Genomic DNA, 18,840 nt, shown 5'->3' with positions numbered 1-18,840 from the left:
CCTGTGAAAACTTTAAAAAACATAGGTGTACAGATCTCTGTATACATTTAATTGGAGGCCCAGATCAGCTCCATCCGTGCAAAGAAAGAGAGGTCTGACTGTAGGTCGTCTCTGTTGCAGTCTCTCAGGGAAGATACCTAATGCTGCAAAAGAATAAAGGGCCAGAGGTATTATAAACATATAAAACCCTTATTTGTTAAAAAATCTTCAGTTTATTGAATTAAATAATCACAAAAAACTTATCATACCAATTCATAATACATACACGGTAGTTAAAAATACATGCAAAAAACACCATAAAAAAGTAATAAAGTGCTATTGTGACTCTACTAAACCCTATAATCAGTCTATCTGTCCAAGATTACAGATCAGGTCTCCTTTAAAGGGTATGGGACTCATAGGCATATCATAGGTCCCCTTCAAGGCTCAACATGTTCCAGTGCCCTGCATGCAAATGGTGAATATTCTTCAGGAGGTATGTTATAGGTCCCAATTAACTAGTATGTCCATGTTCTTGATTCTAATAGAATTCTAAAAACATCTTACTCCAAATGTGTGTAAGTTCCCCGTAACTATCGGAAATTGTTTGGCGATTAACATTGGAGAACTGTGCTCGAATCACAGGTGTATCTCATAAGGATCCTGTCCACCCAGAGTCGATATGGACCAACGTTCCTTCTTGGGCTGCGTGCCTTTCATTCCAGATCACTTGGATGAAGTGCTGTTTTGCTTTTACAGGATAGTTAAATTACTATCTTTTTTTTAACTCCACAGGCCTCTGTCAGGTCCCTTACAGATATCGAGACACCTGGCTCTTCATGTGATCTGTATCTGTGTTTAAAATGATTTTGCCACAGATCTTCAGACTTTCATAACTGAATTCTCAGAGCCCTAAGAAGTATTCAGTTTTCTCTTCTGCATACCTCAATGTCGCCATGTAAATGTATTCACTGGTGGCCACTTCTGTCTTGCCAGGTTCTCAGTAACCGGTGTAGCGCCCTTGTCATGTGGTGGTTGTCTTCGCAGGTGGCCTCTTCGCTCTCTCTGGGTTCTCAGCAAGTGGTGTAGCGCCTGTGTCATGCTCCATCTGTAGCACCGGTTTTCTTAAACTGAAACAATTGAAAAAATCTTACCTTAAATCCTCCTTTGTTTTCATGTTGAAGTCATCGCTTCGACGATCAATGGTGGCCTTGATTACTGCAATGCATTCTTTTTGGCTCAACCGGCCTACTTACTCAATCAGTTGAAAGTACTGAATTGAATTGAATTGATATTTTATTTCTATCGCGCTCGTACACAAGTGTTTTAGAGCACGATAAATGCAGCAATCTGCCTGGCAAAGGGCATTCCCTATGGCATGTCTGTCTTCTTGGCTCGACGAAACTTGCATTGGTGCCGGTCAGAGCCCAGATTCAATTAAAATCCCTGTGCCTTATACACCGGGCACTTCAAGGTAGAGGCTCTGCAGGTGAAAGTTACCCCCTACTGCCTCAATCGTTGTCTACGTTCTTCCTCTCAATCCCTTATGAATGTCCCACACTATTGCCTGGAGCGATGTGGTGGGTGTGCTTTTTTCTGTAGCTGGTCCTAAACTATGGAACTCTCTTCCGCTCTCCTTAAGAAAGATCCAAGATTTTGATCTCTTTAAGAGGAAATTGAAGACCCATCAGGTTTTTTTCAGTTCTTATCCCTGCATTCCTTTAGCGCCCTGATGCCACTGGTGAAGGTTTGTATGTGCAATACATGTGACGGATTGATTAACTAATAGAAAGCTCCTACTTGATACATTTCACATCATTGCAGTGCTGCTAAAATGTGCTTGTTCTATGCCATTAAATGTATAGCAGTACTGCTGAGAAGTGCTTGTGAAGTCAAATTAAATTATAACAGTAAAGGCGAGTACTGCTGGTACTGCCCCAAATGTGTTATACTCCAGCTTAAGACCGCTGATACTGATGTTTATAAGGTATGGCAGTGCTCATGAGAAGTGCTTGGGATGTTCCATTAAATACAACAGCCTTGCTGAGGAATACATGTGCTGTTAAGTTCAAAGATCACCAGGCCTGCTTAGAAGCACGCGTACTACCCAATTAAATATATAGCACTTCTGCTGAGAGCTACTGGGGGTGTCTTGTTGAAGTATCTTTATAGTCCTAATAAAAGTAGAATATTACGGCTTAAAATTGTTAGTAAAAGAGTATTGAATGTACTGTATAGCATCCAACCCATGATGCATAGACACTAGTTCATGAAAAAGAAAATTCAGCAGCGCTGCTGGTCACATTGCACCCTCTATGAAACTAAAATATCAGTACCTGTCAATGACTGGTATCCCAGTCGGGATACCGCCCAACTCATGATGAGGCCCAAAGCCTGAGATAATGATCACCTTTGGAAACATTTACTAGCAAGGATCCTGTTATTACCTACACTAGTCTTCTCAGTCAAGATGATTAAGTCACAGATATGATGTAGTATGACCTTTACTTTTGTTCATATTTCCCCATTTTTAGTGCTCACTGGAAGGCAAATAAGAAGACCTTGAAGCAGTTCCTTGTTGACTCCAAAGGGGAGCCCGCCTTACCAGTTACCCTGTACAGAGTCCTGCATGAGCCATTCCGACTCCATGTGCAGGAGTATTCTCTGCTCCTCACCAAGACCAGTGAGACAATTGGAAAGGTAAAGTAGTATTGCTGCTTCACTGCATGTGTTTGTGCACTACTAATAACAATAAAGTTCAGACAGGTCATGCTAACTTAATACAGGGTCTACTGTAGGGAGATTTGAGTTTCCAATATCACACAGATACACACCAAGACATTCATCTCCACTCTGTACATTCTGGAAGAAGTCACAGAAAAGGGAGATTTGATGGTGCCATTTGATTAATCTCATATGTGTGAGGAATTCGACCATCCGCACCGTGGGTGGGCACCAAACTGGGCTTCATTGAACTTTTTAAATGAAAATGAATGATGGTAGATAAACCTCCACAAAATGTGTATGGCTAATCCGCACACATTTCCCTATGCTCACTGCATGACATCATATACCTGTGTTCTCTGATCGAGCCACCCAGGTCCAACTTTGATCCTTCCTCTCCTCTATCTCTATCGCTACCTGTGGCTCTGATCGACCCTCTCAGGTTTAACTTGGGTCCTTCCTCTCCTCTATCTCTATCGCTACCTATGCTCTCTGTGATAACCTGGGTATCACCGGTCAGGCCCTGGCGTGGCTGACATCTTTCCTCTCTGATCGACCCTCCCAGATCCAACTTGGGTTCTTCATCTCCTCTTTCCCTGGCTGTTCAACCAAAACCTGGCATTTCTTGCCCACCGCATTGCCGCTCTGTGCCGCAACTTTCACTGCTATGCGGATGACACTCATTTTCAGGATACCTTCGGGCACCGCTTCTCCGTCTCTCATCTCTGAATGTCTGTCTGCTATCCAGGAGTAGTGTTCCGCCAATGATATCTACCTTAATGCCAGTAAGACTGAGATTCTCCTCATTGGCACACACACTCCCTCCTTTCCTGTCACTGTCTGGCCGGCTGCTCTTGGCCCTCTTCCTGCTCCCATCTGTGAGGCGAAAAACCTCGGGTCATCTTCGACTCCACACTCTCCTTCTCTCCTCACATCTCTGATGTCCCTAAGAAGTCACACTAACAGCTGCACCTCCTCAGAGGTATTTTTCCTTTCCTCTCCTTCCCCCAGAAGCTCACTGTCTCCAGAGCTCTGGTTCTCTCTAGGCTGGACTACTGCAAGAGCCTCTGCCTAACTATGCCTTCTTCTACTCTTTGCCCTCTACAGCTCAACCAGAACAGGACTGCGAGACTTGTCCTCCCACTCTGCACTTTTCCTCTTCCCCCTTCCCCTGCACTTGCACAATCTGAATGACACTTGGCCTAGTAGGATCGTTGTCTCTGACTTTCCTCTGTTCCCCTTCCCTTGCCACGTCACACCTTGAAACACTTGTGTATAGGCTCGTTATAAATGCCTTATCATATCATATCATACTCTGGGTGGATACAGCCTACAGGCGCAGTCCCCTCTGTCATATTTAGTTGGGATATGACAGGAGGTGTACATCATTCATCTCCAGAAGGGGGAGGACAAAACCTTCCCTCTGCCATGGCCAGCCTGATTAACTAGCAAAGGCTCTATGGATCGGCCTTGTCCTTTTTTGGGCCCTGCAGCTGGTGGCAGTGATTAAAATACAAATAGAATGTACTTAAAACAAGCTTACATGGAGCCTGGCTGCAGAGGTTTACAAAGGAGACAGGAAGCCCCAACCATCTTTCATATACAACTGTGTCAACCTGAAGCCAGCTCCTGCCCTCACTATCGTGTCCTGGTCCTGTCGTCTGCTCCTAAGAAGGCTCACCCACAACAATATTGGCGACGATTTGGGTCCTCCCACGCCAGAGTTGGAAGGATTTGTAAAGCTTGTAAAGCTGATCGGAACAACTGCTGAGCTTTTGACGCCACCGTGTGTCAGTTGGTGGTATTGTCTTACAAGCTACTAAACTTATTGTGGCATTGAAGAGTGCTTTGTGGAATTTTCACCCATATTTGCTGTTGGGCATTGGATTGGTACATAGGGAGCTGCACCAAGTACACTCATGGAGGCAACCATAGAGCCCCGCCTGTATTTGAAGCAACACCTGCTGAACCTGCCATCTGATGGATTCATTGAAAGAAGATCTTTGATACATATCTCATTGCAATTGGGGGTAAGAAGTTTAACCCAGAAAGAAAACAGGCCATCCTGCTGAATTGTCTGGGTGTGGAAGTTCGGAGTATTTTTGAGACATTGGGCCTCATTACGAGGAGGGCAGTTAGGGGTTAATGGTGCTGGTAAAGGTGCCAGAGCCGTTAACCCCTTACCACCCCATTATGAGGTTTACCAGACGTCCTTAGCGGGTCCCGCGAGCGGCCCAGCATGCTAACAATGGGCCCGTTGATTAACGGGCCCGTTGTTAGCATGCTCCTTGTTAGCATGCTCCTCATTCCCATTGAGCCCTAGGGAATGGGGATGGACCCGATCCAGGTTCCCTGAATGGGGAAATACCGGGCCCTCCAAGGTCGGAATGGCCCGGTATTTCCCCATTCAGGGAACCCGGACCCGGGTTTGGGGGTAGCCATGCCCTTATTAAGGGCATGGCTACCTCCAAACTCGTAATGAGGCCCCTTGTCCATTGTCCATTGTCCTTTGTCCATTGTCCCCATTGTCCCCATTGGAGAAGAGCAAGGAGATTCCAGGGATGTTTTCCTGGCTTCGGAGCAGGTGCGCTTCTGGACCAATTTGGGCTGTCTGTGGATGTTGTGATGGAGTGACATTTCTTTTTTTCCCGTTCCCAACAGCCAGGAGAGAAAGGGGGTATATGTGTGGCCGTCCTTCATGGATTGATGACAAAATTCGACAACCTCCTACGTGACCAGATTGTCAGGTGACAAGAAACTACAGGAGTGGTTATTGATGATAAAGGAGCATTCCCTCTTCCAGTCCATTGCCATGGCCAAGCTAGCTGAGCAATCCTTGGCCTACTCAGCACCTCTGAATACTTCCAAGGGCAAAGTGAATGCTGTGGGCAGCAGGCCTTCAAAGACCTCCAGGGCGCAGGCTCCCTTGTCTGCCGCAAGGGGCCACAGCAGATCTGGTCTCTCCCAAGGGGCTTGTGCGCAAGTTGCAAGGATGAACATTGCATGCTATGCATGTGGAGTATGAAACAACTTCTACAACAGTCCTCGCTGCCCTTCTAGAAATGCTGTATGTAGAACACGTAAGAACACAGGGCACATGGCGAAAGTGTGTAGGAGTGGGATTGATGTGAGATATGTAGAGGAGCAAAGTTATACCAAGAAGGAGTCAGTGATTTACGTATTGTAAATATTGACTGAGCAGATGTAGATGCTACATGGTGTGAAGTGTGAATGCATGCTTTGGAGATGTTGGGACTTACTGTGGATGACTTGGATGCTCATGATATATGGCCCAGGGGAAATGGGGGCTCACTGATCAACATTCTGGGGTCAAGACCCGTAGAAATGGCATTCAAAGATATATCCATCAGAGGTGTGTTATATGTTTCAGATAAAGGAGTGTCGCTGCTTAGCTGGAGACATCAGAAGGAACTACAAAATATTCCAAACCTGAATGTCCCAGAACCTATGATGTTTGTGGAGTATGATGCGTGCCAACATTTTTGTGGTGTGTTTGCTGACCAGTTAGGATGTTTGAAGGGGTTTTGCCACAAACATTTTCTAAAAAGGGGAGGGAAACCCATAGGACACATATTCTGTGCCATACCCTTATTGTTGAGAGAAAAAACAAAATGTTTAGCCAGACAAACTGTAAGAATGATGTGATTGAACCAATAGAATCAGTAGAGTTGCTGTCCCCCATGCTAATTGCATGGAAGGGAGATGGCAACATAAGGATGTGTGTGGAACTCAGGTCTCTCAATAGTAACATTTGGGTGGACCGACATCCCCTACCTAATGTGCAGGAAATGATCATGGTGCTACCTACTTCTCAACAATTGATCTGTCTAATGCATATCACCAGATTGTTCTGCACCCTGACTCAATGTCCCTGAATTCCTTTGTTACCGCTACCTCTTTAAGAGAATGCCATTTGGTCTGGCCTCAGCTGCTGCGGTTTTCCATTGTGTGATGGAAAAGCTGTTCAAGGGTTTAGAGTTTGTAAAGTGTTTCCAGGATGATATTCTGGTATTCGCACCAGACCTGTAGAGGCATTAGAGATATGTACGTGAGGTATTGAGTATTTTGCATCAAGCAGTGCTGATGGTTAAGAAAGGAAAATGTAAGTTTGGATAACAGAGGTGTCCTATCTAGTACATGTCATAGATTGGAGAGGCGTTGGCCTAAAACCAGTTTGGTGGATGCTTCTTTAAGGGAATTGTTGAGAAGTGTGCTATGTTTGACTGGAATGTAGAATGTGAGGAAGCGTTCAAGAAGAGTATTGTGGGTGCCCCCACACTTAGCATGTTCAATCCCTGTTGCAAAACATATATGATGACTGAAGCCTGCATTTTAGGGCTAGGAGCTGCATTGATGCAAGTGCAAGAGGGCAAGTTATGTTTTATTGCATTTGCCTTTAGAGCTTTACAGGGAGCTGAAAGAAATTACTCCACTGTGGAAAGGGAAGCTCTGGCTTCTTTCTGAGCCCTCAGTCATTTTAAGTTTTTTTTGTGGGATGTGCACTTCACGGTCAAGACCGACCACAAACCGTTGGTTCATGCCTTGATTGGAAAGAGTGTAGGAGGTTCTCCCAGAATTAATAGATGGACTCTTGCCCTGCAAGAATTACCTTTTTCACTGATATATGTTCCAGGTCCATGTAACTAGGTGGCAGACTGTTTGTCTCAACTTCCCTTAGAGGGGAAAGAGATTGATGAAGTAGAGTGGTCCAGGATTGCACAGGTGGGGCAGGAAGGAATTTTGGATTTGGCAAAGTGGCCTGAGGAAAGTGCGGCGGATACTGAGTTAGTGAAGGTTTGTCATCTATTGGAGTGTGGCTAGCCTAAAGGGGCTGCGAGTGTTGGAATGCAATTTGAACAGGTCAAAGAAGAACTGGGGATGGATGGTAATGTATTGTGCAGGGGAGAGAAAATTGTACCCCCAAAGGGGATGAGGACTTTTATTTTGGAAATTGCCCATAGCGGACACCTAGGGAGGAATTACACAAAAAAAGAGAGTGAGGGAGGTGTATTGGTGGCCAAGGATAGATGCTGAGGTGGAACATTTGGTGAAACATTGTGTGCCGTGCCCATCCAGTGACAAGTCTCATGTATCGGCTCCTCTGTGTCTGCTGTTTCCCATGAGGTCTTGGAAAAAAGTAGCATTGGACATTATTGGTCCCTTACCAAAATGTTACCAAGGAAAGAAATACATGTTTGTTCTGATGGCAATACAAGTGATCATTTATTGGCTGGTCAGAAGAGACAACAGCCTGTGGTGGAATTGACTCCAAAATGGCTGGGAACCTCGGGACCTGTCAAAGTAAATACAGAGGAGCTGATCAGCAGAGCAGAGAAGTGCCAAGAGAAGTATAAGAAGTGGTTTGACAGTAAGAAGGGTGTGGATAAGAAACCATTTTGTGTGGACAGTTGGGTCAGGATAAGGGACCAGAGAGGGAGATGAGAAGGGATACCATTAATGTCCCCTTCAAGGAAGGTGGTGAAAGTGATGGGTACAGTGGTGTTGTTGGATTATGGCACCAAGTAGAGTATGAGACAACTGGTGAGATGTCATGGTGAGGAAAGCAAAGTGAAGGAGGAGAGTGGTGCGATGTTCCAGAAGTTGCCTGTTGATTGTGTTCCAGTTTGCACTTTAGGGAGAAATAAGGTGCGTGTGGTGTGTGTGGGTAGTGGTGAGACACCGAAAGAAAATAAGAGTCTTGTAGTGGAAGCAACAAGTGGATCCGAAGGGGTTGCGCAGGCACCTGAGAAGGGCGGCATGCATGTGGCTTTGGTCGCCAAGCTACGATTACTGAGTGCCCCATTGAGGAAGGAAACCTGGGGCATGGGGCACAGTTGCGATACCTACGAAGCAAATTCAAGGACTTTGTGCTAAGCATATTTGATTAAGGGGGAGGTGTCTACAGGGTTACTGTTGTACGGCTGCGCCCGCACTTGCTGATGCAGCCTTGCGGGTTCTTGTGCTGCTGTCCCTCGTGCAGCAGGTCATGCAGGAGCATCCTTTGAATGCCCATGTGTGATGCGATTTGTGGAGGACAGCAGTCAGCTGTTACTCAGGGACTTGGGAGGCCAATAGTGTGGCTCCCATGTTGAGAGCACAATCTCTTCAATAGAAGCACTTACCTGATCTCTGCCTCCAGATCTCCTTCCTGTCCTGGTCCTGTCGTCCTCTCCTAAGAGGGCTCACCCACAACACTTAGCCTACACCAATAACTGTGGCCCATTTGGTTTTAAAAGAGGGCTGAGCCCCTCTTTTGACAGATCATCTAAAGACTTCAGAAGGAGTAACAAGAAGACCTTATCATTAGACCCTGGCTGATGGTTCAGTCTGCCTTACATCTTCTGCCAGTGAAGGAAGGCAGGACCTCCAAAGAGGGAAGCAAGATCCATCTCTTAAATATCTCCCACGGAACAGAGGGAGATACTGAATCCAGAGGACCCTCCAGCCGTTCCAGAACTGGTACCCAGCCAGCACACAGCGTGCCCTGCTAGGCTCTGCAGCAATCTTCCTAGGTGGGAAGTGCCAGAAGGTCAGTGAGCCCCCAAAAACAAAGAACAAGGCAGCTGCCTGCAACAGACATGTCAGCTTTGGGCCGTCTGCCTTAAAGGATGACACAAGCCCATTGATGAAGCTGGGAGGAGTGCCTCAACGAGCATCTACTGACGCTCACCTAAAAGAATATTTTTGAGTCAGTTGAGTTCCTCGAGCTGCAACCAACTGCAACGCTGACTGTTGTCCAGCCGCAGTTGCTTAAAGACATCCAAGACATCTTGACCAGTGCTTCAGAACCGCTGATCAGCACTGAGACAACGATTCCTGACCCCAAGCCACCATGTAGGTCATCCTGCAGCTGTTTGTCCAGCTTCACTTGCCGAACTGTCTTGCTGCCTGATACCCAGAGCTGACTGTCGTCTTGAACTCTGTCACAGAAGCTACAAAGCACCCTAAAGCCGGCTCGACCCTGCCAAGCACCAAAACCACCTACAGCATATGGTACATTGTGGTTCTATCCCCCTGGTCCATCCCAGAAGCCCCCTGGAGACATTTTAAGACCCATTGATCCCTTTGTGCTGAAGCCAAGTAACCTTGAACTTGTGTGGTTATTTATCATACCGACTACCTCCTGTCAGTATACAGAGTGCATCCCTTTTCCGTTTTATAACTGTCTGCCCTCTGCATTCCTATACAGGATGAGTTGTATTTCGTAGTGTTGTTAGATTGTCTGTTGTGTAATAATAAAGTCGATATTTGCATACAACCTTGACTGGGCAGTCCCTTTTATCAGTGGGTAATAATTGTATTTTTGATGTGTTGCAACTAACCACTGATCCACAAACGTTCGGAGATAAGCCTGCTGTTCAGTACCCTTTACCAAAACTGGACAAGGACGTTTATAATTTGCTTATGTTTCCAATCTGTTTGGATCCCTTCTGGTGTGCTAGAGATGGTGGGGCCGATTGATGTTTTAGAAACCGATATCCATCCCTGGACCACAGGTGCCCCGGAAGCATGTAACAACAAATTGACAAATTGCAGGGAACATGGAGGAGCATTGCATATCACACATTCATGTCCTCCATAATCCAACAGACTTCCAATCATGCACCTAGGGGATCATCTCCTAGAATAGTCCAAATCGGTATTAGATCAGATCAATGGCAGATGTGCCCTGTGTATGAGCCAGAAATATAACATGTCTCGCTGAGTAGAATATCTTAATGATTGAAATGGATGGAGAGTGTGGGGGAGTTGTCTGTAATTCTCCCATAGCAGGGTACTTGCAGTGAATGCATTTCTAACAATGTCGCATCTATTTGCAGAGCATGGAGAAGATGCAAATGACGGAGGCGCTGAACCAGTTTGAGAAACTGCAGACCTTCATCAGCCAGATCCTGGATGAGGCTTCACTGACCAAGAGCTTGTGGAATTCTTTGGGAAACAAAATTACGGTGAGCAAAAAAAAAAAGAATACAGATGTGCACTCTGTGCTGGGGCCTGTCACTTTATGCCTAGTCTCAACACCTGATTAACCTTAGTGCAAGAGTCTGCAACCCATGGCTCTCTTATTGTTTTGGACCATAACTCATATGATTCTTCACCACTGGCCCTGCTAGCTAGGGCTGATGGGAGTGGTAGTTCAGAACATTTGGTGAGCCCAATGTTGTAGACCCTGCATACCTTATGATCTGTCTCTGTATATTTGTCTGCAAAACTCCCGGTCCAGCTACATCAAACCATTGTGCAATACATGCTACAGACTGAGATATAGCATAATAGACCAGTGTCCGAGGAGGCGGCCTGACAGGCTGGGGTGGGCTGGTTTTGTGAGCTAATACTGGTCAGTTTGATGTCTTAGAACCCCATTGCATCGTCAGTGGTATTCCGTGCAGAAATACGAACAGAGGTAAATAGCACCACCTCTGTTGCAGATCTGAGTAGTCAGTCGCATTTACAGCACTAATTTCCTCAGCAGCAGTAACGGTAGCATTACCACTCAAGAGAGAAGCAAAAAGACTATTACCCCCAGTGGACATTGTTGAACAATGCTGTTACATCTGTCCAACGTTTGTGAAAATACCATTATCGCTGCGCTATTAAATCTCTGGTACCAGCTCCATCTCTGCTGTTCACCCACCATCCAGGAAACACCTGACAAAATCTTCAGTGATGAGATAATCAAGGAGGGCCCCCGTTTGGAGAATTGCTTAATTTCTGGGGGTGTTTGCCAGGGCTCAGCACTGGCACTTGTTTCTGAACCCCTGCACCTATTGTCTCAGACACAGTTTGGTTATGATGTGGTATTTTGGCAACTTTATTTTAACTGCCAATTACGTAATAAGCACCTATAGAATCAGAGTAAAATGTAAACGATGATTGTATTTAAAGACACACTTAACATGCGTTATGTTATTTAATGTGTATGTTGACCGGCATGTATAATTCACACATCTGCAGTATTGAGTACCACCGTCAACCACAATATGCCGGTGGGAGTTGTAACTTCAACCCCATATATGCTGACAGCATGGGGAGCTGATGTGGGTGCTGGCAACAGTGGGCGGGGGGCTGCCCATCCTGACGTGTCACGGGAATGTTAGAAAATATTTGAGCCCCAGCAATTGTTGTTGTATAAACTAAGCACTGGTTTGGAGCCTGTAGCATTAAGACACATGCTACAAAAAAGCAGCTATGACAGCGCAAAGCTGACAAGGTGTCAGCAGTGTCTGCCCACTCTTGGAGTGGGGCCTGGCATTTGCAAAGAGACCAGTCACATCCCTGGTCTCAGAGCAGCAGAGAGTGAGCATGCAGAGAGAATGGGGGACAGTGCCACTCCTGGTTCTGCATCCCCAAAAGGAGAAAGTGACTGCGACCCTGGACCTTGCTGGCTTGCAGAGCATCAGAAACCAAGAGGTGGGTGCTGGTTCACTCACTTCCCTCCATAAGTATATACACTACATTGACGTATATGCTGACGTTCCCCTTATCCTGTGAAAGATGTCACTGCTGACAATGTCCATATTGAGGGATTTGAATACTTGGAGCAACTCATAAACCCGAAAAACTAATAATCCCAGAAGGGTCACAGGAAAGTAGAATTGGATGAGCATCTGCTGAATACAAATGGGCATCTTGTTGTGTATGCCTATTTTAGCTGAACATCAATGCATGCACCACTGTCATAACTATGCCTGCAGCAGCATGCCATGTTGTAAGAGGATTCAATCCAGCACTACAGCTAAGTCAATGCCTAGTCTGGGATACTGAATGGAAGCCCTTATTGATATATCTTTATGTCCAGTTCATGAGTTCTGGATGACTACCCCTATATAACACCCCTCTCTTGGAACCCCCCTGACCCCACTGAGCCAAGAAGTAGTTGTTTTGCAAGTTTAAACGGTTTATTTGAGAATGTAAACAATATATATATATCACACTTTATAATAAATTAATAATTAATATCACACTTCAGAACATGAGCAGTTGACAACAATGGGTAATGTTCTACTAATAAACTGATTTGATTACCCAGGAGTAGTATAAAGGATGAGGTAGCACGCTTGGGAATAGGAACAGAAGAATAAGGTGGTAGAGAATGCTTTATCTAGTTTCAGATGGATGCAATGTTGAATGAAAATGCAATACAGAAAATACTCAATATGATTTCAACAAAACAATGTAATCACTTTTCTCTGGCAATCCACTCCCCCCCCCCTTATGCAATGTAAGGAAATGAAGAGGAGAGCACACAGTTCTTAGAAATGCAATCAAATAGAATTCAGTTCAATTCCCCCTCAGCAGCTTATACAACAATAGGAGTTTTGAAACACAGGCAAAATGCTTTGAATATGGTGACAATGCAGTGAGAAATATGCTGAAAATGCTTTTAATTCCCTTCAGGAGGTTCAGGGTGAGTGGTATCTAGTTAATATGAGTTCAGGCTCACTCTAGCAATGATTCAGGGATGGTTCTTAAGAGACAAACGAAATTTAGCAGTTCAGGCAAAAACAGCTATCTTTTTACAAGTAAAGAAATCGGGCCAAATCGCAAATCGCGGCAAAATTCGTGAATGCGTGAATCGTGATTGCGGAGAAAGTATAAGGAGTAGGAAGTCGGTTCTAAGCTTGTTGAAAAGCTGAGATTCTAAGCTTTCAGAGGAAAGCCCAAACGGTTCCAGAGATACGGATGATTAAATAAAGGTAGTTTTTCGGATTTGAAATTTTAAAAGTTCAAAGCGTCAGGTTACAGCTTGCAGCTAGAAAATGACAGGTGACAGTTCTACTTAGGTTAAATAGATTGAATTATATTATATTAAACTAAGGGATATGTTCTGAGTTTTGCTGAGTACTCACAAGAGATTTTGGACAGGAAGGCGACTTTGTCACGGATCCGGTCACTGCGCACAGCACTTCACAGCGTTTTTTAACTGGTTTTGCAACATTGGTTTTTCATTAAAAATTATACACATATACACGGCCTGTCCATACATACTCTAGTAAATTCCCATGTCTCTAGCTTAAACACAGAGTCTGTGGTGTCAATAAATAGCGGGGTTTTGCCCCAGAACATCACACAAATTCCCAACGCGTCTTAAAACGTGCACCGAAAAATCACAAGAATTATGGTATCATTTAAATAATTTTGACAAGTCCGCACTGTGAGTTATACATCTTTCTTAGAATCATATTCTGGCCAACAGGGGTGTGTCTTTTCAGGTCACATGGTATAGAAACCAGTTTATCCAGTTTCTGCCAAGCTCAGAGACCCTGCCCCTCCCAGCTTCTGCCAAGAGGAAGCTGTTTTACGGTCCCCCCAATAAACCATCTGCCTGAGTCAAGGCAGGGCTTTGTTCAAAAGGAAGCCATTTACGACCACCCTAATAAACCATCTGCCTGGGCCCTTTCTTTAGTTTCTTGCAATCCCCTGGTAATTCAATCAGAGAGTGTGTGACCTCCTTTTGGCAGGAGCAACAGAATGCAGCCAGGCCTGGGAATGCATTTGTTGGGCAAGCCCCCACTCCTGTCGGGGGTAGCTGTCTGGCAGAATTCCAGTTTCCTTAAGCCAGGTTTCAGGTAAAATGTCACCTTTTGTTCCCCAGTTTAAGTCAAGACAATTTCTACATATGCAGCTAGAATGCTGATTCTAAGTTCAAAACTTTGACATTTTAACAGTTACAAACTATGTGACACTCAAAAGTAGGTCACTCAGTTAATTTAAATTTTTTTTCGATTTTTGGTAGTTTTAAATCCAGTTTCAGTTAGGCTGCTGCAGACCTGCAGAGCTCAGCCAGTCTTGTTATGAACATTGTTTTGGGGCTCTTCAACTTCCCAGATTTAGTATGCACACATACTTCATTCTGCCAGATGTCCGCTGGTGTTCAGTGAGATTTTTGGATGTGTTGCAATGTTTGAAAATAGGCATTTTGAGCTGGCATTCAGAGAAACCAAAGGTAATTTTAAAGTGCGGTTTTTCCTTTGGCACACATTTCACTCATGGCACCCCGGCCCATCCTGCTCGCACTGGTGGGTGGCAAGTTAGGCAACCATTTTAGTGTGCACAAACTGTGTGGTTCTCCTGGATTTTGGCGCACATGTGGGCTTTTTGGCCATCTTGGATTTTCTAAGCCCACAGCACCAAATGTTGCAGCATGATAGCTCAAACGTGGGTCAGGACACCCAACAAGGCCCCCCCACGCGACTGCACTTTGAATTTGAGTCGATGGGGAGTCGGGTGCACAAAAGGTGATGACCCACGCACTGGTATGTCCGCATAATCTTCTTCCAATTCTGCAAATGGCACAGTTCAGCATCTTTTCCTCCATCCGGTATTGATCGATCGGTTCTCCTCGCCGGTCCTGATGGGAATATTGGGCGGTACCCCGGGCCCCTTGGGTCTCTGCTCCCGGTCTCCGGATCGTCCTCCTAGGCCAGTCTCCAGGTTTTCTTTCTCCTAGGACGACAAAGGAAAAGCGGCAATACCTATTCATGGACATTTCTCCCCCACCATTGATATATTGGGGTGGCATATATATTTTAGAACTCAACAGATATGAACATGCACATTTATTTTAAATTAAGAGACAGGAACACATAAACTTGAGAAACACAGAATTTGATAGGCTATACGTAGGATATTTTCAGTTTGGAACTGAATTACTCTGGAGCGGCCCCCTCTGGTATTGCAGAGGACTCCTCCAGTTGCTGCAGAGTGTGCCTGGGATGGCAACACTTTAGCTGATTTATATGTACCCACTTGTCTTCCCCCTCTGCCAAACCACCTTTGGGGATGCGGATCTTGTAGGCCACAGGGGAGATCTTGTCTATAATCTCAAAGGGTCCCTTCCATGTAGGCAAAAAGTTTCGCTGTTTGGCCTGGTTCCTTTGGAAATTGTATAGATAGACCCGGTCCCCCACCTGATATTCCTTCCTGGAAGTTTTCAGGTCATAGTGGGTCTTCATACTCTCGGCTGATCTTTCTAGATTCCGCTGAGCATAGGCAAAAGCATGTTGAAGGTGTTTCCTTAAATTCTCCACATACTCATGAGTTGTGGAGGCATTTATCAACGTTTGCTCTTGGCTTCTGTAGAGCAAATGCTGAGGAAGCACCATCTTGCGTCCAGTCATCAACTCAAATGGTGACATTTTGGTTGCAGATGAAGGGGTAGATCTGATGGCCATTAGGACCAGAGGTAATCGGATATCCCAACTTGGCCCAGAATCTGCCACAAACTTCTTTAATATGCTCACAATGGTTCGGTTATATCGCTCTACTGCCCCAGAAGAAGCTGGCCTGTAAGCAATATGTAGCTTTCTTTTGATCCCCAATATCTCCCACATCTTTGTCATTACTTCACTGGTGAAGTGGCTACCTCTGTCTGACTCAATCCTTTGAGGTAGACTAAAACGGGAAAAGATGTGGTTAATCATCAAGGCAGCTGCCGTTTCTGCCTTGCAGTTTGGGGCTGGGAGACATTCCACCCACTTGGTATACAAGCATGTCACAGTCAACATGTACTTATTCCCCCTAGCAGAGCGAATCACGGGGCCTACAAAGTCGATTTGTAAATCTGACCATGGGAGTGTCATTCCCCTCTTTGGAGAAGCGCCCGGTGTGTGAGGGATGTTGGCTGAAATTGTGCACACACAAGACAACCCTTCAAATATTGGTTGAGGTCCTGGCCCATGTGTGGCCAGTAGGCAACCTCTCTTAAGATTTCCAGTGTTGTGTGAAACCCCCTATGACCGGCGGTGGCCGCATCATGGGCGTGACTTAACATCAGGCTTCGGAATGAGGTAGAAACCACCCACTGATCGTGGCCAGCTTTGGATTTCCTTACCAGCAAGCCGTCTTGGATTCGGAACATTTTTGGACATTTCATCAACACTCTTAGGTCCTCTTTCCCAATGTAATCGGTATCCATCAGGGGAAAGTTCTCAGGGTCCTCAAGGTGTTGGTAAAACTTACCAATAATTGGATCCCCCTTCTGAGCTGTAATCAAATCAGCATCAGGGGTCTCCTTACTCCATTGGGCAGTTGAAAGATCATTGTGAGCATTTGTCTGGGACCTAGTGATAGCAGTGACCTGGATTTCCCCCAACAGGGACTCTATTTCAATTAGATCCCCTTGGATGGCCCCGGTTTTGGCCAGCTGATCAGCTAAGTCATTTCCAGTTTTGTCTGGTCCCTCTACTTTGGAATGACCCTTGATCTTTTTCCAATAGATGGTCATCTCATTCGAGGTGACCAGATCATCAATGTTTTGGATCAACTTCCCATGTTTCAAGGGTTTGTTGTTAGCACATAACATGCCTCTGGTTTTCCAATTAACCAGGTGCTCCACGAACCCGTTCCGTACATAATCAGAATCTGTGATTATGACCAGTTCGTGGAGTTGATGTTGGACAGCAGTGGGGATGGCTTGATGCACAGCCATCAATTCTGCCACCTGACTACTTCGGGGACCAATTTTGTATCCAGCGGAGGGTTCTGGAAACTCCTTCACCCATGCATTCCCTACGCCAGCCACCAGTTCTTTCTCCCCGTCGTTGTCAACATGGTAAGAGCATCCACCCACATAGACAGTGGGCATTCCCTCACACTTGTCCTCTTCAAAGACTTTGTGTGGGGAATTAAGGTATGCCTCCGTGTTGTCCTTGATTTTTAGACTTTCGTCCTCGAGACAGTTTTCTCTGGCACAATCATGCAAGTCAGCCAGACCTTGCGCGAGGGGACTCTTCTTGTTTTGGCCATATCTGACCTCCACAGGAAAGCCTTGCATTGACAGAATCCAGGAAGTAATTCGGGAATTCCCAGCCCGGATTCTGTCACTTTGGAGATATTGCAGAGGCTGGTGTGTTCCCCCTGGATAAACGGGCGGTAATTCTTCAATGCCCACACCGTTGCCAGGAGTGCCTTCGCACACTCGTTGAATTTTTCCTCCACAGAGGATAAAGTTTTGCTCGCATAGGAGATTACTTTATTGACCTTGTCATGCTTTTGGTATAAACTGCCGTCAAGCACGTATTAGAGAACCCCGTCTCCAGGAAGAAATCCTTGTTTCTGACAGGGTAAGCTAGGCAAGGCGCTTGTGAGAGGCTTCTTTTGAGTTGACTTACTGCCTCGGCTTGTTCTGGACCCCATTCCCACTTGACCCCCCCCTTCAGGAGATGAATCAGGGGTCTGGTGATCTCTGCGTAGCCCTCAATGAACTTTCTGCTGTAATTAGTCAGTCCAAGGAGGCTCCTTAGTTCCCGCAGAGTTGTGGGGTCTTTCAGTTTCTGAAGTGCTTCCACTTTCTTTTCCTGGGGACAGAGACCCTGAGGAGTAATCTCATGCCCCAAGAAATTTACACGGGTTCTACACCACTGTGCTTTCTGAAAGGAAAGTTTTGCTCCGGCGGCACTCAACTGGGTCAGAACATAACGGACCTCCACAGATGAACTTTTGATGAGGACATCATCTACATAAGCCAGGTTACCCCTTGCACCCAGGTCGGGCATGGCCTTGTGTAGGAAAATGTTGAATTCATTGCCGGAGTTGAGGTATCCGAAGGGAGTCCGGGTCCAGGTGTACTGCTGGCCCCCAAAGGAAAAAGCCAGTTTGTATTGGTCCTCCCTACTGACAGGCACGGTCCAGTATCCATTGGTCAGGTCTATTGCAGTGAATACCTGTGACCCCTGGATCTGGGCCAGCCCTTGGTCAATGTAGGGCAGAGGCCATCGGGAAGTATGGACCCGTTTGTTGAGCTCCCTGAGGTCGGCGCAGAGTCTCCACTGGCCGTTTGGCTTCAATATTCCCAGCACCGGATTATTGAAGGTGCTGTGTATTGGACGAATTATCCCCCGGGACTCAAGGTTCTTAATTATTTCAGTAAGGGACTCCATGGATGCGAGAGGCAAACGATATTGCTTCACAAACACTGGAGTCATTCCAGGGTCCGTGGGAATTGTTGTTGTGTGGATGTTGGTGCGACCACAGTCACATGAGTCTACCGCAAAGAGATCTTGGAAATCCAAGAAAACTTGTTTCAACTTTTGCTTTTGTTCCAGAGTCACACAGGCATCAGCTAGGTTGACTCTCTCTTCCACCATCTGCCTGAAGCCTGGAAAGACTTCTGGT

The 18,840-nt window shown here is 45.7% G+C and overlaps 1 protein-coding gene across 3 annotated transcripts in view; it reads left to right on the top strand.

Moving 5' to 3' along the window:
• Positions 1-18,840, top strand: part of ALS2CL (ALS2 C-terminal like) — a 757,501-nt gene that overhangs the window by 419,775 nt on the left and 318,886 nt on the right. For all 3 annotated transcript variants that reach the window (XM_069647086.1, XM_069647089.1, XM_069647088.1), the window contains 2 exons: positions 2,514-2,679; positions 10,545-10,673. In XM_069647086.1, coding sequence (XP_069503187.1) covers positions 2,514-2,679; positions 10,545-10,673 — 295 coding nt within the window. The remainder of the gene's footprint in view (positions 1-2,513; positions 2,680-10,544; positions 10,674-18,840) is intronic.

Source organism: Ambystoma mexicanum, chromosome 2q, assembly GCF_040938575.1.
Source record: "Ambystoma mexicanum isolate Mex_15411 chromosome 2q, UKY_AmexF1_1, whole genome shotgun sequence".
Lineage (NCBI taxonomy): Eukaryota > Metazoa > Chordata > Amphibia > Caudata > Ambystomatidae > Ambystoma > Ambystoma mexicanum.
Note: the sequence above shows the minus strand (reverse complement) of the source record. Positions and strands in the feature narration are given on the sequence as shown.